The 21,722-nt window shown below is 56.3% G+C and overlaps 1 protein-coding gene across 7 annotated transcripts in view; it reads left to right on the top strand.

Annotated features, from left to right (window-relative positions):
• EPB41L1 (erythrocyte membrane protein band 4.1 like 1) overlaps positions 1-21,722 on the top strand; it is a 69,269-nt gene that overhangs the window by 24,768 nt on the left and 22,779 nt on the right. For 6 of the 7 annotated variants that reach the window (XM_088536049.1, XM_088536045.1, XM_088536050.1 and 3 more), the window contains exons 1-10: positions 12,201-12,398; positions 13,694-13,858; positions 16,842-16,946; positions 17,038-17,080; positions 18,324-18,399; positions 18,598-18,816; positions 18,925-19,012; positions 19,394-19,546; positions 20,320-20,417; positions 21,068-21,243. In XM_088536049.1, the coding sequence (XP_088392175.1) occupies positions 12,216-12,398; positions 13,694-13,858; positions 16,842-16,946; positions 17,038-17,080; positions 18,324-18,399; positions 18,598-18,816; positions 18,925-19,012; positions 19,394-19,546; positions 20,320-20,417; positions 21,068-21,243 (1,306 nt within the window). In that variant the 5' untranslated portion in view covers positions 12,201-12,215. Of the gene's footprint in view, positions 1-12,196; positions 12,399-13,693; positions 13,859-16,841; positions 16,947-17,037; positions 17,081-18,323; positions 18,400-18,597; positions 18,817-18,924; positions 19,013-19,393; positions 19,547-20,319; positions 20,418-21,067; positions 21,244-21,722 lie in introns of those variants that run through there. The other variant, XM_088536043.1, reaches the window with a different exon arrangement.

Genomic DNA, 21,722 nt, shown 5'->3' with positions numbered 1-21,722 from the left:
AGTCACCGAACAGCACTTCTGGTTGCCGCAGAGGATGCCAGCAATTGCATGCTGTGCTGGTTGTGATTGCAAGCACATGGGACAACTGGGACGCAGTTCAGTGGGATCAGCAGAGCCAGCGAAAGCAAGGGCAGGCTGGCCAGCAAGGCAGCTTGACGTGGTACAGCACAGTGCTTGCTCTGAGCGGGACCATTAAACCCACAAGGCTTGTTGGGTCTCCAGGTTCAGCAGGTCGCCCTCCCCGCAGGGCAGCCTGCGAGGAATTTGGCTGTTAGGCTGGCTGAGGAGTTGCTGTCTTGGGCCCAGCCTAGGGGTTCCGTCTCCATGAAAAGGCGCAAGGTTAGCTGATCTCTTGATGAGCTCAGGGAGATGCCCTGGCACCCGGACACAGTTAGGAATGCTTCAGTTGCACGATGTTATGCCTGCTGTTGTCTTTCTGCTGACCGCTGACAGCCTCTCAAGCTCTGCCAACAGTTTGGCATTCCTTCTTTATTTAAAACAAGAAAATAGGTGCCACACTGGTCAGGCCAATGACACCCTGCAGGGAATACTGCCTCTCCTGAGAGTTAAGAGCTGGAGGGGTTGTCTATGAGGTGGTTTCTCCATGCTGCAGGCAGCACATGCTCTCTTGCACTGACATGCAGCTTTGCTGCCCTCCCAAGAGGGTGTCCTGGCATCATTCCGCAACTGCCCCGTTTTGAGCTGCCCCAAGCTGAGATTGTCTCTGTGTGCGCAGAGCACTGAGGAAGCATCTGGGTGCCTAGAGACAGTCCCTATCCTGGCACTGCAGGGGTGAACGCTCTTCCAGCTGCTTTTGGGATAGGTGCTATTATTCATGAGCAATGTAATAATAATCTATTAGGGATTTTTTGCCTCTTCTAAACACTGGGTACGTCCTTCGTGCTGATCGTGCTCCACGTCTCTCACGCAGCACCTCAGAACATGAGGCTTGTGGCTCTGTTGTTTAAGGTTTTTTTTTTTTTTTTTTTTTTTGCCAGGGCAGAGGGATAAATAAACAGATTGCTTTGCAACAACAACAGAAAAAGTCCAAGCTAAAAACATGGCTAATAATCTTTATTGCTTAATGGCATGGCAATTGATAAAGCTAATAATCCAGGGGGCTGCTGTGCAGTGATTGCAGGAGAGGTTCAACAGCCGTCCTGAAGTGCCATTGTGTTGGTGAATGTGGTGATGCTCCCGCATGCTGCCGTAGCTGTCCTGGCAGGGGCAAATGTTGCGGTCATGGGACTAAGGTCTTTAGCTTCCTTCATTTACTTCAGTTTCTCCATTTACTGGCCTTCTGGGGACTTCTGGGGCACGTTTTTGCCTCTGTCTTGGATTCCCCTTTGCTGTGTCCCGCAAAACGGCTCGGAGCGGGGGCAAGGACACCACCCTGGAGCCGCTGCCTCCTGCTCCTCCGGGAGGACTCATGCTGCGCAGCTCGGCTGCCGGATGAGTGGCCGGAGCCGCTGGTGCCCGTGAGTGTCAATGGGCACGTCACAGCGGCTGCGGGGCAGTGCGACAGGCTTCCTAGCACAGGCCCCTGGTGAAACGGGCAGTTTGGAAGCCCACCACTTCGTAATTATACCTGAAACTCCTTAATTTGGGAGCAACATAGGCATTGATGCCAAGGGGACTAATATGCCCTAGTTCAAACCCTAGTCTTGAAGGCTTTTCCGTGGCTCAGGTCTAGCTCGTTACGGTTTTGGGAGGCAGGGAAGAGGAGTCCCATGTAGGCCAGCAAGGGCTTTGCTTTCTGTTTAGCACAGGGCCAGGCCTGGTCCTTTCCCCATGTCCACTCCTCACCGTTGTGGAACGTTTAGGGATCTCTGTACGATCCAGGTTTTGGAGTGTCTTACTGCTGGTCTCGAGTGTCTGCTTGGATGCAGTAATCTGGCCCCTGTCTTTAAGGCAGAGAGCGCAGCAGCCGTTGTGTCCCGCTCCTGCCTTGTGCCTCCTTCTCTGGGAGCGCTGATGGATCCTGGGGCCACCTGCTCCTTCCCTGAGACTGGTGCTGCCTTCTGCCTCGGGTTGGGTTCGTTGCTTCTTGCCACGCACTGAGGTAAGATCCTCCCTGTTAATAGTTTTTCCACGCTGCCCCCGAGAGTCAACGGAGGGCTGTTCCGTGTGGGTGAGGGATGCTCCCACGGTCTGTCCAGGGGCTGTGGACTGACTTACGTGTCCCCTCAGGCCTGTTTGCTGCTTCGGAGGGTGCAGAGGCGCAGGGCACTGTGTTGGGTGGAGGTAGCGCCTGCCTCCTCCCTTGTTCTCCACAAATATGGCCTGGCGTGGGGGTGAGCTGGGCCGTGGCACGGGCGCTGGGTACAACAGGATAAATTAGGGCTTTCACATCACATGTCACATCCGATCACAACCACGGTTGTAGATTTAGGGCCTTTGTCTGCTGCCAACTCTCCCTTTTCTCCTCCTTTGCATGTCTGTTTTGTCTCCTTTTCCAGTCCTTGTCTCCACTTCTCTTTCCTCTGCTTTCTACATCTTCTCTTCCTTGACTTTTTCCATCTTTCCTTCAAGTCCTTTTTTTTTTTTTTTTTGGAACTGTTTTGTCTGTTTTTTCCTCTGCTTCTACATCTTCTCTTCCTTGACTTCTTCCATCTTTCCTTCAAGTCCTTTTTGTTTTTTTTTGGAACTGTTCTATCTGTTTTTTCCCCCAGTCTCACAGGTGTTATGGGAAGGTTCTGCAGCCGTGGCCAGATACTGATGGCCTGGGGCTGTAAGAGGGCTTTGGCTGTGAACATCAAAGAACTTACCTCCTTCATGAACTGTTTTCCCCCATGTTTTTCTCCTTTCTTGGGGAGGGAGGGGAGTTATGAGGTGGCAGGTTTCCTTGGGGCTCCTTGCAGAGGCCTCAGAGGCAGCGTGGAGCCACTCTCCCCTGAGAAGACTGGAAGGCACATGGAGTATTGCCTGGCATCCGGCCCTTGAGAGCTACTGGCTTGTGGTAACGACTCAGCTTTGAGTGCTCGGAGATGGGTAACATTGGGTTTGATTGCTGTGGGAGAACTCCCTTGCGAATAGAGCTGTCTGGTTGGTAGGAACAGCTCTATCCTGCAATATTTGCAGGAAAAGAGAATCGCTTCTCAAGGCTCAAGGCTGCAAATGCTGGTTGTTTCTTTCGGCTGCTCATCCTTGGTGCCATCTGGCCTGCGATGCCCCTGTGTGCATAGCAGTGCCTGTCCCACCATGGCTGTGGTTGTTTGCCCACAGCTGGGGCTTGGGCAAGCTGGGAGCCCCATCCACATCCCAGTCAGGCTGGTGGAACCTCTTCTGATGAGATCAGAGTGGTCATTTAAGGCCCAGAAGGGTGAGAATGGATTTTGCAAGAAGGGAGCTCATCTTTTATAGTTGAGACTTGAGCTGTGCTCTGTACCCCTGTCTTGCAGGTTCTGGGAAGAAGACTTTGTAGACTGTGTTTGCTCCTGAGCCCTTCTCCAGTTTCCAGCTGTCTGTGACCATTTTCTTCTCGATTTTGGGGCACTAAAATCCCAGAGCATTTCTGCAGGAGCTTGTGGTCTTCTATCGGGTGTGGGCATGTGCAGGGCTTTCTGTGGCTTCCCTGGGAGATGTCCTAGCTGTGCCTGGCCCGACTGCTCCTTCCCTTTCCCAGGTTGCTGCATCTCCATCACTGGGATCACTCTGGCTGGATCCCCTGGACTGGGTGACAAGTCGCTGTTGTCCTTGCTGTCCCCTGCTGATGGCAGTGCACAGCAGGCCCAAATCATCCCCCATCCGCACTGCACCCGCCAGCATTGTGCCCTGATTTCCAGCTTGGGATAACAGGAGCCGGGTGTTTGCTCGCGGAGGTGACATGGCCCTTGCCGAGCTGCTGTGCTGGGCTGGAAATGCCGATGACTGAGCAGGGCTCTGCAGGTGAGCCAGAGGGTATGAGGACCCCAGCAAGAAATGTTGGAAACAAGCTCCTTTCTATATGATTCTTTAAAGCATCCATGTATTGGGTGTGCTGTGTAACACACCCACATCTGTGTGCCGAGGGGGGTACGTTTGTCTTGGTATCCGTACAAGGCTGCAAACAACTGCCTGCAATGCAAAATCTTTACCGTCATCCTTCTTGCTGATGTACTGCCAGCCTCGAGCGGTGTCAGGGGCTTTGGGCCCTGTCCCCTGCCCCGTTTGCTTCCCTAGGGCTGACGTTTGCAGCAGAGAGCATGTGGCTCTGGTGCCCAGCGAGTCATCAGTATTGGGCACAGAGCACTGAGAGCATTTGGGGAGCTCAAGGCAGGGATGACCAGGCAGTTTGGGGCCGAGCAGGCTTATCTCTCCCTGTGGGCTGCTCGGTCATGCTCTGCTTTGGGGAGCCGCATCATGGGTGCCACCACCATGAGGGCCCAGACTCTGCTGGCAGCACGTCTGCAGATTGCTTTCTTTTTGGCTTGTGTGTGTGCTTTTTTCAATGGGATTTCTGATAGCTTGAAGTGGTTAGAAGCTTTCCTTGGCACTTGTCCGCGCTGGTGGGTGCGACTCGAGCACTGTTCTTCTATGTGACTGGCTCTTCTGCGTGCAGGGAAAATACTATCCCATCTCTGCTCTCAGCCCGCCTGTCCACCACCTCTGCCCTGCTAAGCCAGGGCTGGAAGGACATAGGAGCAAAAAGTCGCTGCTTAGCACCAACCCTCTCTTGTATCAGGATTTTCCCACTGCTCGCTGCAGGCAGGATCCATCCCTCCACTCCGGCAGCGGTCCAGCCTGCCGTGTCCTGCCCTTGGCAGTCAGCACTGTGGTGCCGGCTCTCTTGGGCACTCCGTGCTGGGCTAGAGAGGCGTCACTTCTTCCATAACTTCCATAACTTCCACTTCTTCCATAACTCCTTGATGCCTTGTGAAGTAACCGGCTGTGCTGTTTGCTCCAAGCTGATCCTCTCCCGTGCCCAGGGGGTAGTAGGAGCTGTGGATGCAGCAAGCACAGGGATGCTGGGTGTTGTGCTCAGAGCGGAAGGACCAGACTGCAGTATGGAGGGGGTAATAGAAGAGTGTATACTCTCTATATGAGAGTATAGATTCAGTGAGCGTTTAACTCGCACTCTCAGTACATCTCAACATCGACCCGAGTGTTGAGTGCAGGTAGGATACTTGGACAACATGTTTCAGAGTCAGCACGGTGTTTTCTGCCCTGTTTAAGGGCTGCAGGTTATGCAGAGAGGTGCCGGATTAACTTGGAGTGAGCTGGGATAACCGGCTCGGCTCCTGGCCAGAAGCCAGTGCCGCAGCTGGGGCACAGAGCTGGGGTGCTGGCGCATGCAGCGAGGAAGGATCCCGGGGATCCTGCGCCTGTTCAGCGCTCCCTGCCCCAGGATGAGTCAGAGCCTGCAGGCGAGCGCGGGGAGGGAGCTGCGATGCTGCTCACGCGAGGGGGTCTCCTGCGCACCGGGGCCGCAGGTTGGCGGAAGCGACGGCACGAGAGGGGCCATGGAGGCCGTGCGGGGAGTGCAGCGCCGCGGCGGGCAGGGAGCGCGGCCGCGGGCACGGAGCCCGGCGCCGGCCCCGCCGCGGCTGCAGCGCATCCATGCGGGTGCGCGCGGGGGCGTTGAGCGGAGCAAGCGGCCGCTCTGCAGTGAGCGGCGCCGCGTCCGTGCCGGCACGTGGGGCCGACGGGCTCCCACCAAGGTAAGGGCTGCCCGTGCATGGGGAAAGCGAGCGCATGGGAGGCTTTGCGGCAGAGCAGGCTGCCCAGAGAGTGCGGGAGGCTCGCTGCTCTTTTGGCCTCCCTACAGACAGCAGAGCATGAGCCGGGATGTGCTGCAGGTCCCAAGGTTCTGGGGGACGTGGTGGGCAGCCGGGGGCCGCGTAGGGCTCTGCTTCCTGCGGGTGCTGCTGAGGAGGAGCCGCGCTCACTCTCGGAGCCGGGCAGACCTGCATGGCTGCGCGGGCCCTGCCAGTGGGGTGTCTGCCGTGATGGATTTGGCCTTGCTGCGAGGCCGCTGGGCGCATGGCAAGCTGAGGGGGTTCCCGCCCTGCAGCCCCAACTCTTCCAGCGGCCGACCGTGCTGCAGAAAGCTGGCCTGGCGTTAACTGGGGTTTGCTGTGACATCTGCAAGGCTCCCACTCGGTTGGGGGCCCGTGCCAGGGGCTTGGAGACCTCTTTCCTTACTCCCTTTTGATCCTGGAGGGTCCAATCTGCTTTGATCCATCTCCGGAGGATGCCCTGGGCATCTGGAGGTTGCCAGGCGCTTTTTCTAGGCTGGCTCCAAGGCGTCCTGCTCTCCTCCTCCCGGCCGGCCTCTCGCGGCTCAGCCCTTGCCCCAAGGCTGTGGCCTCCACAGAGCTGCCTGGTGCTGCGGAGCGCTGCTGGCCCTGCAAACCCGTGGGCGCTACCTGCAGGGCTGCCCCTGCCTCTGGGAGGCTGCAGGTCTGGAAAGCCATTTGACCCTCTCTGCATGGTGCCATGCACAGCTCTGAGCACCACTGTCACACGGGAGCTTGGGGAGGCCTGCAGGGCTTGAGGAGAAGATAATCCCCCTTTCCCTGTGGTTTGAGCTGGCAAGTTGGATAAGATGCATGTTCACATTTCCAGTAGGCTTTTCAGGGAGACGCTGTGTGTGTGGTGCTTCAGAAGTGGGGTGAAAACCTCCTGCCCCAAGTAGGGAGCAGGCAGATATCCTTGGAGGAGGGTGAGGAGAAAGAGAAGATGACCTAAGAGCAAAAGGGGGCCTTAAAAACAACCCCAGCGAGGAGTGCGTGAAGGTAGAAGCAGCCAGCAGGCTCGGGTAAGCTGCTGCTGTGGGGAGGCCAGGAGGAAGGCTGGAGAGCTGTGAATCTGCCGGCGGGAAGTGTGGGGGAGGAGTGTCTGGAAACCTGTGAATCCCGGCAGCAGCTTGGGGTGGGGGACGAGGAAAACACCGCGGAAAAGAAAGTTGCTGAGGAAGAGGCAGGAGCAGTCCTCTGTGTTGTGAAGCGGATCTTGCTCATGTGGGATCTTGAAGCGGTCAAGAATTGTAATAGTTCGAAACCTGAAATCCTGCTCAGGTGGGCTCTCTAGAAAGCAGACTTCATCCCTCCGTGCTGAGGAGCCCTCCAGCGAACACCTCCGGGACTGCTGTGAGCGGCTGTGGCCTTGGGCAGAGGAGAGCAGGAACGCGGTCCTGCAGGTCGCGCCAGCTCGAGCTTGAAAGCAGAGGAGCCCAGGCCAGGAGAGGTCGGGGCCCATCTCCATGTAGGAAGTTCCATCTCCATGTGAGGAAAAACTTTCTTGTGCAGGTGCCAGAGCCCTGGAACAGGCTGCCCAGAGAGGCTGTGGAGGTTCCTTCTCTGGAGATCTTCAAACCCTCCTGGTGCCACCCTGTGCCCTGTGCTCTGGGTGTCCCTGCTGGAGCAGGGGGTTGGACTGGATGATCCCTAGAGGTCTCTTCCAACCTCAGGCCTTCTGGGATTCTGTGTGTGACAGCCAGGGAGAGCCCGGAGCAACTTTGAGGAGAGCAGTGACTGGAAGCAGCTGAGGTGGTGCTGGGAGGGACCTTGCTGGTGGACAGAAGTTGGACCATGTGAGGAGACAGAGAGAGGAGTTGGTTTGAGAGAACTGAAAGAGCTCAGAGACAGAAGGCTTCGGACCCAGGATGGCATTTTTCCATGTGGGAGAAGGATCTGTGGTCCCAGAGGTGCTTGGCAGCGGAACCTGCTGGCAAAGCCTGAGTCATCCCTGTTGCGTCACTGCTGAGCACTGGCCCGAGGAGACGGTGGCGACTGCTTCCTGCCATCAGTGATGCTTTGGCCTTGGAGCAACAGACCCAAGAGACCTGCTCATGGTTGGGGTTGGCGCAGGAGCGTGCTGTGTGGGGTTGGGGTTTTGCTTCTCGGAAGAACCAAGAGGAAATACAGGAGTTAACCTTGTCTGTGCAAATTAGCTTTTATCTCCTTTCGAAATGGAAAAATGGAAATCATGAGCACAGACACGTCGTGCTCCTTCTGACCATGTTGCTGCTGCGCAGAGGCTCCAGGCTCTGTTAGCTCTGGGGTGGGTCAGGCCCCACTACTGACGAGGCCACCCTGGCCACCAGCTTGACTTGAGAGGGAGAAGATGCGATGACCAAGGCTGGGGACCAGGGAAATGGGGCAGTCACACGGCAGGACTGACAGCCCCGCAGAGCTGCATCCTCCCCTTGCTCTTGCTGTAGATAATATTTAGAAAATGATTCAGGACAGTCTTTCCACTGGCTTCAATTGGTGTAGCTGAACTTGTGGCCTAAGGCTCTTCTGGTGGGTTTTGATGGCAAAGGCATTGCTTCTGCTGTCCCCTTGCAGCTTGCTGGCACCTGTGTCCTTTCCTGCTCCCGTTGTCCCCTGTATCGGGTGTCTCCTGCACAGAGATCCTGCACTCTCCCGCAAGGCGAGATGGCAGGAGACGAGTCTTGCATCTGAAAAGTGCTGTGTAATGCAATGCTGAGTGCTCTGCACGGACTATCTTAAAGTGGGTTTTCCAGCTTTAAAGTGGGGATAATTCCTCCTTAAGTCACCAAGAGCTCTGATAATAAACACCTTCTTCTTGGAAGCTCCAGGATGCTGCAGAAGAGTCCCTGGGGAAGTAAGAAGTCAAGCTTCTTGGGGAGGAAAGGGAGCTGGCATGGCTCATTACCGCTAAGCCTGAGGCAGGAGGGATGAGAAGGCAGAGCGTTGATGGCGTGATGGGAATCCGTGTCGCAGCGTGGCTTGGGGCTGAAGGCAGGTTGCATGGGCTGCCTCAATGGGGCGATTCTCAGCTCTGCGAGTTTGGAAGGTGCCCCCAGCACAGCAAGGAACCCTCGCCGTGGCTTGCAGCCCCACGCGCAGGGTGGGACCCGGGTCGCAGAGAGCCCGGCTCCGCAGAGGCGGCGCTCTGGGCAGTGGCACCCATGTGGCCTCGGGACCTCCTGCCATGGGCGAGCCCCCTTGCAGGCCCTCCCCTTCTCCCCAGCTCTGGGTCAAACGCAAAAGCGTTTGCAGCTCCGGTTCCACCCAAGATGTGCTAGAGGGGAGGGTTTGGAGGAGGAACGCTTCAGTTTGAGGGACAGGCAGGTTTCCCTCCCATTCCTGCCTCTTTTTTTTGCGCCTGTGCTTGCTAAATTCCAGCTGTGCCAGGCACACTGTACCCGGGCTGTGTCTGCTGGGGCAGGGGGGATCCCGGGCAGGTGATGCCCTGGGCCCAGCTCTTCTGCACAGCAGCAACCTGGACCTGCCTCTGGAGCAGCCTTAGACGAGCTTAGAAAACCATTGCAAATTGCGGGGACAGACGTGCCCACTGTAACATTTTTCCAGCAACGTCTCTCTCTCCTGACCCTCCACCTGCTCTTCCTTTCTTCCCGTAGCAGGTGAGCAGTTTCTGCAGGGTCTGCAGCCCGCTGTGCCTGCCTGCATCCAGCGGGATCCAGCATCACTGGCGCTGCAGGAGCAGGGCCACGGAGAGCGAAGGGCTCCTGGGCCGTCACTGCGACCCTGCTGGGGCAGGGCCCCGCGGGGGGACAGGGCCCCGCGGTGCTCGTGTCTCGGCTGTGCTGCACTGCGTCTCGTCTGCCAGGCCCCGACACCGGGACGCTGGAAATGCCCGGGGAGCTGGTTTGCAGCCAGTGCTCAGCAGGAAGGTAGAGTCACTTGGGGGTCTGGAGGAAGCGGGGCAGAGGGGTTTTGCCCCTTTGGCGCTGCCCTGTGTCCCTCACAAGCCCGGCTCTGCCACCAGAAGCGCTGAGGACAGAGGCACCGAGCCAGGCCTGGAGGGAGCTGATAGAAGCCAAATGCTCATGACTTATGAATGACGACGGGAGAGGCAGCGTGAAGGAGGAGCAGGGGGAGAGAGGGCTGCGGAGGCCATGTGGGAGGCTGGTAATGGCAGCGGGCTCCGCGGGGAGCAGCGCAAAAGGGAGGCTCTGTGCTGGGATCCCGCTCCTGCCCGCAGCCCGGGGGACGGGGGAGCTTCCTCCCGTGGCCGGAGGTGGACGTCATCCCATCCTGCAGGCGCCAGCAGCTTCCCGCGGGGAGGCACCAGCCTGCAGGCGCGGGTCCAGGCCAGGGGACAGGCGAAGAGTGCGTGGGAAGGGGCTGGGAGCAGAGCGACCTGCCAGCGACTCCCCTTCCCGCAAGTACTTCCTCCAAGCTCTCTTCCTTTTATTTATTTATTTATTTATTTATTTATTTATTTATTTATTTTCTGGAGTATTTGAATCAGGCTATCTGTAAGTAGGGCTATCTGTAAGAGTTGCAATGAAGTCCTAGTCTCCCATCTTTGAAAAAGAAAATACCCATCCTGTAAGGTCTGCTAGGGAATTGGTGTTGTGTTTTGCGGGGAAAGGGGCTTGGAAGAAAGTTTTGAAACTTTGAGTGAAAAATTCTGTGTCCTTTTGACTGTTTTCTTGTAGAGATTTCATGTTAATTAAAAATGCACACACCGAGCTCCAAACTGAAGCTCCTTGAAATGATGTGCGTGCAGATTTGCATGAGGAAAGTGAAGCTGTGTTGATTTAAAGTTTGAAAGGAGCAACCCTCCATCCTGTTTGCTAGTGGAAAAAGCGCTGCTGACCTGTGGAATCTTCTGAGGAGCTTTGCTAAGTATGTGGATCTGCTGCTGTAACGGGGAAGCGGGACTGAGTGGTCTCAGCATCTCCTCCATGTGGCCGTGTGTCTCCAGGTTAAAGGCTGTTTTCTCACATGGACACTGGTTATTGCATCTCTCTGTGTTGGACATGAGGTGCAGGGACATTCGGAGAGGAGGACAAAGGATGGACTCCTGAGCTAAAATAGACATGGCACGGGGGAGTGTTGGACCGAGAAGGATGGGGGAGCAAGGGGATCCTCCTCAGGCAGAGCATTTCTGCACGTGCATGAGCGGGAAGGGGCTGCCATGGAGGAGATGCAGTTGCTGAGACCTCGCAAAGCTTTGCTTCATAGAAAATGAGGTGTTTGAGTTGCCCTGTTGTTTCAAGAAACTGAATGCTGAGAATTGTTTTCCTCGAATTTACACCCATTTGAAGAAAAGATCATGGACCAGCTCCAGCTGCAGCGACGGTCCTGCAAGTGCTCCCTGCCCCTGGCCGGACACGGAGAGCCTGGGAATCCTTCCTGCACGTTGCTCAGTGCAAATGCACTTTGCAACTACCGCCTGCCGCTGCTGCTGCTGCTGCTGCTGCTGCTGCCGCCTTAGGGCTGGCGCGTGCACAGAGAGCCCAGCAGCGGGGAGCTGGGGTGCGTGATCGGCGGGTGACAAGAGCAGAGGATGCCCCGCGTCCCGTGGCTGCAGTGACCCATTCCCAGGGAGCCCCTGCCAGGCCCAACGCTGCTTCTGGGCCACACGCGGAGCCGCTGGCGTCACGGTCGCTGCGGGCGCCCCTTGGGCACTGTTAATGCAGCCAGGAGCCCTGCACCGAGACCTCTCATGCCAAAGGCGAGCAGAATGTGCATAGAGGACAAGCATAAGGTTTGCAAAATTTGTTTTTTTTTTATTTTTACTGAGCACCCCAAGCCAGGGACAGGGAGCTGTGGACTGTGTCTCCCTTCCCTGCTCCCGGCTGGGAGCTTTGTTTGGGCATCTTGTTGCAGGGGAGGCGCTGAGGCCGCCCGAGCAGAGGCCCTGGAGGCCGAGGCAGGACTTTGCAGGGCCTGGGCGGTGAGGCCGTGGGAACCCAGCTTGCTTACTCCAGGGGGAATTTCCAGCGGGGGAAAAAACAACCATCCCGGATGCAGTATAGAGAGTTGTCAATGTCTGCAAATTCCTATGATAATGCAGCCCTCTTACCTGCTTTTTTTTTCCTCGGGAAAAAAATCCATTTGTAAAAAATGGATATAACTGGATTAAAAAAAAGGATATAAAAACTTGTACCAAAGATGCCAGTGATGGGGAATGGGCTGGGCATGGCCAAGCCTTCCCTGCTGGCCCGCAGTGCTGGGGCTGTGGGAAGGCGAGTGGAACAGCGGGAGCGAGCGCAGCCCTCTGCTCGCCTTGCTGTGCCCAGCTCCCCTCCGTAGCTGTGTTTGTTCAGTGACACTTTGGTCCCTCCTTCCTGTTCCAGGCTCCTTCAGGTCATTAGAGCCTCAAGAGTCCCTGCTCCACTGCTCCTGTGTGTCCTCCTGGGAGCAGGACGGGTCCTGCTGCTCCTGTGCTTAACCGGATAGTTCTCCTCTTTGGGGGCACCGTGGTCCCCACCTTGGAGCCTGGGGGAAGGCCGGACCTGTTGTTCATTTCCTCTGTCTGTCTCTCGTGCCAGGACGCACTAGGCAGCGGTCATGACGACCGAGACGGGCCCCGATTCCGATGTGAAGAACACGCAGGAGGAGGCCGCGCAGCAGCAGCTGGAGGCAGCCGGCCCCACTGCCATGGCTGCCAGCCCCGGGGCCGGAGCCAACAGCCGCGAGGCCGAGGCCAGCGAGAAGCCTGCGGCCCAGCCTGACTCCCAAAACACGGAGCCCGTGAGTAGGCAACGGCCGGGACCTGTGCGACACGCGAGGGAAAGGCTGTGGGTTTGGGTGACCACCGCGAGGAGAAGCCTTCTGTGGTCCCAGGGCAGGGTGTCCCCTGCTCAGAAGCCTTCGATGGCCAGTCCTGACAGCAGAGCCCTTTTCCGCACTAGCCCAGGGCAGGCAGAGTGGCACGGGAGAGTCCGGCACTGGCTCCCCAAGTGTCGTTGCCCCAAACCTGGGGCACGGCCTTCCAGCCACAGACCCTGCAAGCAGAGCACAGGGTGCTGCTTCCACCCAGGTTTGCCCGCTGCCATTCCTGCTCTGAGCTGACAGTCCATGCGTGCAGCCCATGCGTACATGCAAGAGGCCTTCTGGACACGGCAGATGTAGGTGAGGTGTCCTCGCTCCCATGCAGGTGTTGCAGGGAGTCTGTCCCACGCTTCAGGCCCTACAACAACTCCTAGGAGCACTTTCAAGAGACTAACCCCATCAGATCGCTGCTGCGAATAAGTTCTGCCAGCTGTTCCTTTAGCCTGGCTACCTCACAGCTCGTTGCCCAAGTCTTTACAAGGTGGTGGCACTTGGGAAGCAGGAGGACGGGTTAAAAAAGCAAGCGTGCTGGAGACCAAAGCCTAATGCTTTGATTGTGCTCAAAACGGCACCGCCACAGCATCCAAGCCTAAGGAGGGAGAGGGAAATGGGTAGCTGAACGCCTCAGAAACCAGCCAGCCCTAGCAGAACTGCAACCAGCTGCTTTACCTCGGACCAGCCAGCCAAGCAGGGGAGACTGAGCTCCATCCTGCCGAGGGAATGCCTTGTCCTTGTTTGCTGGGCAAGACAGGTTAGCAGGGTGGTCTCAGGTGCTGAACTGACACTAAGCTCATGAGTGACATTGTTTTCACAATGACCCTGTCTGTCTGCTAAAGGCAGGGTGGGCTCTACATAACCCTGACGACCTCTCCAGCCCACAGAACCTCCTCTCTCCTCCTGCTTCGCCATGTGACAGTGATACCGTGTGCTCACAAACCACCACAGCTCCTTGGTCTCCTGCATTGCCAAGGAGAGGGCTTCTTTCCCGAATCCATAGGGCCTGTGCTTGCATGACTGATGGGGTAAAGCCTGTGGAGCAGGATCTGTAGCCCTTTTCCCTTTCCCATATCCCTGAGGGGCAGAAGGAGTGGGTGATTTTCTGCTCTCAGCTGTTGGGAGCAGGTGCCCCTGCTTGGCTGCCAGTCCTCAAGTTCCCCCCAACCCCTACCCTGGCAGTGGGTGCAGGGTGACGGCATGTGCCTCTTGTCTTCCAGGGCACAGAAACGGAGGAGAAGGATTACAGTGAAACGGATGGGCTCTCAGATAAAACAACACCCAGCAAGACCCAGAAATCGCCCCAGAAAATCAGCAAGAAGGTTAAGAGTGCCCTCTGCAGAGTGACCCTGCTCGATGCCTCTGAGTATGAGTGCGAAGTGGAGGTAAGTCTCGCACTGGGGGCTCAGAGATGCTTGTCCTTTCCTCTGCCAAGAGGCAAGGGCCGTTGTCCCCTTTGGCATCCTTCATCATCAGCACATCACTGGGGAGGCTCGCTGGTTTGGACCAGAGAAGAGGCTATCTAATATAGAGAAAATGATTCTCCGTTTGCAAGCTTCATACACAGAAATGTCTATTTAAGTTATACTTAAAAAAAAAGCTGGAAAGACAGAGCCTAGCAGGGATTTTCAGCCTAGACCCTATCTATAGTAAAAAAACATTTAAAAAGTGGAAGATAGGTGGAGGATAGATCTCTGCCTAAAAATATGTGCATGACACATTTCTGTGTGTGCCAGTGTATCCGCTGACGCCCCGAGAGCGCAGCATGTTTGCTGTCCTGCATGCCAAGGCAGAAGATGTGTGCACCTGTGTTTGTGTGAGGCTGCCGGCGTGCACAGAGCGCCTCAACACACGCGGCCAGGGACAGGCACAGACGTGTTTGTGTGCGGCCACGCGCGGATCCGCACGCATTTTGGCACTCGCTGCATCCTCCCTGTTTCCATCCTGCCCTCCTGCCTGTGTCTCCCATAAATCTGGCTAGCCAGGACCGGTGGGTGAGGTGTGCAGCAGGGTGCCCGTGTGTGTGTGTGGGTGAACAGGGGTGTACCTGTACGTGTGTAGCCGCAGATGCATCTCCCTGCGCGCGTGGCGGGCTCAGCCGCGGCGCTCGGCGCGTGGGCACAGTCCGTGCGCCACGTTGCGAGTGTCTGTGAAGCACGTGCACTGGCGAACATGGAGGCTGCATGTGAGCATTGCCAAGCAGGGATCAAGGGAAAGCAAGGATTAATTCAAGGCTGGATTCGGAGCTGGAGTGGGATGGCAGGGTGACTTGATGAGCCAGGTAAGTGAGAGAGCCAGCTAGGGTGAGAGGTGGGTTTGCTGAGAATGCCAGTCTCTGCGCCAGCCCTTGTTGCTGTCTCCTACCCGCAGACTCAGCCAGACAGCCTCTTTTTGACCTGGGTCATGTTGGTACTGGGAGGGCCATCTTGGCAGTTTGGAGGATTAGGAACTTTGCTTTAGAAAATCCAAAGCCGAGACTCTTGGTAAGCAGAAATCCCTGTGCCTTTTCCAGGGAGACCTTTGCAATTGCCACTGGTGACAAGGTGAAAGGATTATTGTTCCCAAATGGAAACAGCAGTGGTCTAGGAGCTGTCTGCGCAGAGCATACCTGGATCTGTATGCAGGTCCCGGCTCTCCGAGGTTTCGGCTGCACGGGATTAATGGACATGAGAAGCGTGGCCGTGCGCTCGCCGTGGCTGCATGGGAATAGCGAGTGCCCCAGGGCAGCTGGTAGTCAGGAGCTCTGTTCCTTGGCTCTGCGTCCTGGGAGCAGGCCCTTTGATCCCGGTGCTCCTCTGGCCCTGGCTGTTGCTTTGACAGGGAAACTTTTCACAAAGAGCTTTAGTGACTGTGGAAAGACGGATAGTCACCAGGATGAAAGCCCTCTCGAGCAATAAATGCAGCACATCACTATAGTGACTCAAATGAGCTCGCAGGCCAGAAAGACCCATGTCCCTTGGCCTTGGCACAGCACGCGGTTTTGCTGTCCTTCCCCCAAATCTCCCATTAAGGTTTGCCAAGCAAAACCCACATGCAGACCGAAATGCAAGCTGTAGAAGTGCCTGCTGCTTCGTTAGCACAACAATGCTCCTTGGGGAGCTTAGGAAAAGCAGCGTGTGGCTGTCCTAGCTCCTGTCAGGCTTTGTTTCTAGTCTGGCTTTGTTTCCAGGGCATGAGGTTGGCACCAAACTGGGACGTGTGGTGCTGTGTTGGCTGTAAAGCCAAGCTCGCCGTTGTTGCAGTTTAAAGCATGGGGGATAAAGCATGGAATAGCATTAACTAACAAGGAGCTTCTGCCCTGTAAAAAAAAAAAAAAGTCATTTGGGGTGACGAGAGGAGAGAAGGAGGAGTCTTGCAAAGAAAGGCTTCTGCTGAAGTTATTCCTTTGCCTTGGGCCTGATGGAAAGAGGTTTTGCCTTACCTGTGTGAAAAGATGTTAGTGCCTAAAAACCAAAAAAGCCAAAAAAGAGAGTGAAACTATTCAGTAGGAACCCTATATACATCACATGTGGTGTGTAGACACCCTGTCTTCAGATCTTGATTCAGTGAGAAGGAAAAGATGCAGGAATGATATCTCTGGGGCAGTGAGGGCCTCAGATCTGGATGGGAGAGTGGTGCCCTGGCCCGTAGTGTGCAGGGCGCTTGTAGGGGGTGCTTACTGGTGAAATGGGATCCTTCAGAGAAGAAAGATTGGCAGCTCCTGATCTAAAAGTCTGTGGTCCAGAAGGCTGTGGGCACACGGGCAGAACAAACAGTCATGGCAAAGAAGCCATTTTTCCATCTCTGTAAGGGATCTCCAGGACTCGCAGCCAGAAGTAACGAGTGGAAGATGGACAGGAATGTTTGAAGGACCGGATGAGGGCATTCCGCATCGTGCTGCATGGCTCAGGCTCTTTTTGCCTCTCTCTTGCCCTGTCATGCTTCAGGAGCCAGTGAGTCCCTGCCAGTCCGGAAGCAGCCTTTGGGGCATGTTTTTGTCAACTCTCTGGAGGTCCCCGGGTCACCTGCACCCGCTCTGCTTTGGAATCACCCTTCCACGGTGATTCCAAATCCAACCCTTCCACGGGTCCTGGGGCCAGCGCTTGGGTGGCTCTGCAGGACGCAGCCGTGGTGGAGAAGGGGCCACGGCTGAGCTCTGCCCGAGGGAAGGGAGGGCCACAGTGGGCTGCCCTCCTGCCGCGGAGCTCCCTGGCTCTTCTGCACGCTCTGGAAACAGGGATGGGGCACAAGGGGCAGATGAGGGTGGACGTTTCCCGGGCCCAGCGGCTGCTGCCTGGAGCTGCCACATCTGAAGCAGCATGGATGGAGGCTGCATGTAGCCTGGCCCTGCTTCTCCCTTGCTGCACTGTCTGCCTGTGTCTCCTGCAGAAACATGCCCGAGGCCAAATCCTCTTTGACCTGGTGTGTGAGCACCTCAACCTCCTGGAGAAGGACTACTTTGGCCTTACGTTCTGCGACTCGGACAGCCAGAAGGTGAGCATGAGAGGGGATCTCCCTGCAGGTTGCTCTCTCCCGGGTCCTTGGCCCTTCACACCCTCCCTAATGTGATGTCTCCTTGTTTCAGAACTGGCTGGACCCCTCCAAAGAGATCAAGAAGCAGATCCGCAGTAAGTGGTCAGGAGGGTTGTTCCTCCCTTGGTTTGGGGCTCCCTGCTGGGTCCCCTTGCTGCCTTGCAGCTTGGCTGAGCCCTCACGGCCGTTTGCCGTGGTCTGTGCCCTTGGTGGCCTCAGATCCCTGACCAACTCAGAGAAACGGGTAGAGATGCAGCCTGGAGCCTGCCACCCGGAGCAGGCTGAGTATAGGATGCCTGGAAGATGGTGGCTGCAGACGAGGCCAACACGCTGACTTTGCTGCTGTGATGGAAGGTCTTCCCTTTTTGCTCCTTCCCACTTCTGTCCCTGACCCATCCCTGGAGTGCAGTCCTCCCCAGCCACAGTGCTCTGTCTTCATGGGGCTTCTCCACAAGCCCATGGGAATTATCCCTGTGTCGGAAGGTCAGCTTGGGGGAGGCTCTGGCGAGCTTCGGTGCTGAGGTGGCATCAGCGCCAGGAGCAGAGCGCAGAGCGAGGATGGTGACAAGGGCAGGGTGCCCCTTCCTGCTGCACAGCCCACGCTGGGAGCAGGGCCCAAGATGGGCCACCAGTGCCTCTGGTATTAGACGGCTGGTGTCACTTGGAGAAGGATTCTTCTGATGTGTCCCCTCCCCACCTGCCCTGGGCACAGGGCTGTCGTTGCCCCATGGAGCTGCCTGTTAGCACTTGGATGGGTCTGCCCACCTTTCCTCTTGTTCTTCTGACAGCCATGAGGAGCCAGACTCTGAGGCAAAGGACCCCGTCTCCACTGTCAGAGCCCTGGGCAGGGATGATGAGGATGGTGGAATAGATTGGGGTGGGTTTGCGGGGTCAAGTACTGGGGCATAGTGGGGCCTTGCTTGCAGTATTGTCTTGTGGATGATGTAGTGGGGTGGCAGGAGGATCATTGCCTACAGTGTCATCTCACTGGAACATGCGAACATTTACTGTGACAATGGGGTTTCCTTCATGAAAGGAGTTGAGCCAAAGCTCCCAGACTTTAATGCTTTTCTCTCCTGAGCTGTTTAGGGAATATTAACCAAAACATGCTGGTGTCTGACTGGTTGAGTGTTCAGAGCAGCTGGAAGCTGTGCAGCCTCCCAGGGGTTCATCTTCGTTCTCCCAAAAATGTTTGGAGTCCCCTTGTCCTGCCTGGTATTGGCCTAGGGTGGGCAAGGATGGAGAGACGGACAAGGAGACCTGTTCCTGTTTGTCCATGAGCAGGAGTGAAGGAGATGCCTGATGTCATTGGCCTTATCGCTCTTCTCCCCTTGCTAGGTGGGCTCTGGAACTTTGCCTTCACAGTTAAATTTTACCCTCCTGACCCTGCCCAGCTCACGGAGGACATCACGAGGTGAGATGCAGAGTGATGGGTGAGTAGGTCTGACAAGAGGCCGAGAAGCAGTGGGCGGTGAGAGGGGGCAGCCCCTGTGATGGCAGTGCCAGCTGGGGTGCCGCCTTTGTCGCATTCCTCACCGGGCAGCGCGAGCTCTGCATGGCTCTCCGGAAAGCGCCTTCACCTGCTCTTGCCCTCTGGCCCATCCTCTTGCAGATACTACCTGTGCCTGCAGCTCCGTGCGGACATCATCACGGGGCGCCTGCCCTGCTCCTTCGTCACACACGCCCTGCTGGGCTCCTACGCCGTGCAGGCCGAGCTGGGGGACTACGATGCCGAGGAGCACGTGGGCAACTATGTCAGCGAGCTCCGCTTTGCCCCTAACCAGACTCGGGAGCTGGAGGAGCGTATCATGGAGCTGCACAAGACCTACCGGTGAGCCCCAGGCAATGTGGGACAGGCGTTGGCAGCTGGTGGCAAGAAAAGGCACCAGAGTGTTGGTCTACATCCTGCTCACATTTTCCTCTCTCTGTCTCTGCCCAGGGGCATGACCCCAGGCGAAGCAGAGATCCACTTCCTGGAGAACGCCAAGAAGCTCTCCATGTACGGAGTGGACCTCCACCATGCCAAGGTATTGGTGCTGCGGAGTTGGGGAGGGCCATGGCAGGGGACCGAGCACTGTCCTGCCCTGGCATACACCTCCCTGCGCAGCTGGGGCTCCTCAGTGTCCTCCTGTCTGTGACTCTTCGTACTGCCTGGAGCTCCCGTGCTGGATTTATACTGGCAGTGCAGTAGCGCGGACAAAATCTCAATGTGAAGCCCCTTTTGTGCAGCAGGGGTGCCCCATAAGCATAAGTGCAAAAGCTGAGCGGTGCCATTGCTCTCTGCCAGCCAGTCTCATGTATCAGGCCTGGGAGGGAATACAACACCCTAATGGAAGGTGGGTGGAAGACAGGACTGCACCTTACTGGGAGTCTGAGCGGTTTCCAGCTGTCTCTCTTCCCTCCTCCAGGATTCGGAGGGCATTGACATCATGCTGGGCGTCTGTGCCAATGGCCTCCTCATCTACAGGGACAGGCTAAGGATCAACCGCTTTGCCTGGCCCAAGATCCTGAAAATTTCCTACAAGAGGAGCAATTTCTACATCAAGATCCGCCCTGGTGAGGTGGGTGCAGTGGGCTCAACATGGCCCAAGAGCAGGGCAGGTTACTGCACTTCCTGTAGCAGGGTTGTGCCTGACAGGGAGGTCTTGGCCTTGCTTCAGTCTCTGCTCCAGCAGTTCCCAAGTTAATGGCCATGGTTAACCAAGAAAGAGCAGCTCCTTTGGCAAATGGGGCTTATTAGCAAGTGTTTTCATGTTGAGTCTCTCATTTTATCATTGACAAAGTGACTTTGGCCAGAGCACATCATCAGCTCACATCTCCCCAGTTCCCTGGGCATTATAGGCCCTTTGGCACTTGGATATTGTGCAGGGAGTGGGGTTCAGAAGTGTTTTTATTTTCCTTTAATTTTCTATAAATACTTTTTCTCTTAAATTTTATTCTTTTTCCTTTCACATGTACTGATGGAGAGCATATTTCTGATCAGTTGTTTAGTAGAGGAGAGAAAAACAAAGAAAGTACATCTAAAGGGGAGAGAGTAAATCTGTCTCATGTAAAGAATTTTTTTTATTTATTTATTGAGGGAGTGTCTCTAGAAGTGAAAAGCCATTGCAGAAAGTTGCAGAAAGTGCTTAGACTGAAAGTGTGGGTGGAAGAATGGATCTTCTCATCCAGTGGTGCTGGTCAAGGATCTTCTCAGTGCTGATTTGAATAAGATACTATTGCATGGCCTTGGCTCCTGCTAGGGGAACCTGAGAGCCTTGGTGAGGAGGTCCCTTCTCATTGTGTCCTTTAGAGCAGGATCTGCATGTAATGGCATGTCTCTGTCTCCTTCAAGTACGAACAGTTTGAGAGCACCATTGGCTTCAAGCTCCCCAACCACCGTTCTGCCAAGCGTTTATGGAAGGTCTGCATAGAGCATCACACCTTCTTCAGGTGAGGGCACCTTCTGCATGCCTCCGAGGTAGACCCCCTGCCACCTGTGGCTTATTTCAGCCTAGTCATGTGGGGAAATAGGAGACCCTGCAGTGCTTTCCTTGGGCTTCCTCTGCACAGCCCTGCGGGGAGCTGGCTGTCCTCCTCTCACCCCTAGCCTGTGTAGGAGCAGCCCTCTGTGCCCTTGCATGCCCAGGACTGTCCCCTGCCTCGTGTTGCTGTGGAAATGGCTACTCTGCTGTTTTGGGGCAGAGAGGAGCAAGCTATGCCCATCTCAGCAATACATCTTCTCTGCCCTGTGGAGTGGGAGGCTTTAGGCTGTATTTTCAATGTGCAGAGCCATCTTTGCTCCATAAGGCAGAAGGTGTCTGCTCAACTCTTCTGCTTGGTAAAACCTTGGCCTTAAGATCCTCATCTCATGATTACGACCCTAAATTCCCCCTTCATCCCTGCTTCCCCATTGGCACCTTGCTGAGGCAAACACCTCTTCCTCATGGCCTCTCTCATCTCTGCTTGAAGTTGTCTGGGAGGAGAGGCCAGGACTTTGCCCTGTATCACTGCAGTCCGTATGCATGCATGGACAGGGCTGGCAAGGCCAGCTGGGTGCCATGCGTGGACTCGCTAACGTATGTTGCCTCACTTGTCCCCAGGCTGGTGTCCCCAGAGCCACCCCCAAAGGGCTTCTTGGTGATGGGCTCCAAGTTCCGCTACAGCGGGCGCACGCAGGCACAGACACGGCAGGCCAGTGCCCTCATTGACCGGCCAGCGCCCTTCTTCGAGCGCTCCTCCAGCAAACGGTACACCATGTCCCGCAGCCTGGACGGAGGTGCGTCCCCAGCGCGGAGCGGGATGGAGCGGGGCAGCTACGGCGGCGAGGGCGAGGGCAGTGCTGAGGGGTAGCTGGCCTTGGTGTGAAGGACCCACTGTGCGTTGTCCTGGCTCGTTTCCACAGGGAAAAGGGCTGCCTGGGGCAATTAGGGTTGCTGCAGGCCATGGGGTGACTCTTGTAGGCGGCCTGATTGGGTCCCCATAGCAGAGGGCCTGTCCCCAACCCAAGGAATGGCCCAGCCTTGTGTGTCCATGTGTTGGCAGCAGGGATGTAGACGTGGCTGGCTCAACTGAGCCAGGACTGGGCCCTGGGCCAGGCTGGGGAGATGGGACAGCTCCACTGGGACTGAGTGGTAGCTCAGCCTGAGTGTGCACGGATATGGAGAAGGACGTAGAGGCCAGGCTCGTGGAAGGGGTAAGCTTCAAAGGAAGGGGGAAAGGGCCTGAGCTTTGGGGCTGCAGCAGTGTCAGCAAGGC

This window comes from Tinamus guttatus, unplaced genomic scaffold (assembly GCF_059628265.1).
Source record: "Tinamus guttatus ecotype Peru unplaced genomic scaffold, ASM5962826v1 Tinamus_guttatus_pri_ptg000650l, whole genome shotgun sequence".
Taxonomy (NCBI): Eukaryota; Metazoa; Chordata; class Aves; order Tinamiformes; family Tinamidae; genus Tinamus; species Tinamus guttatus.
Note: the sequence above shows the minus strand (reverse complement) of the source record. Positions and strands in the feature narration are given on the sequence as shown.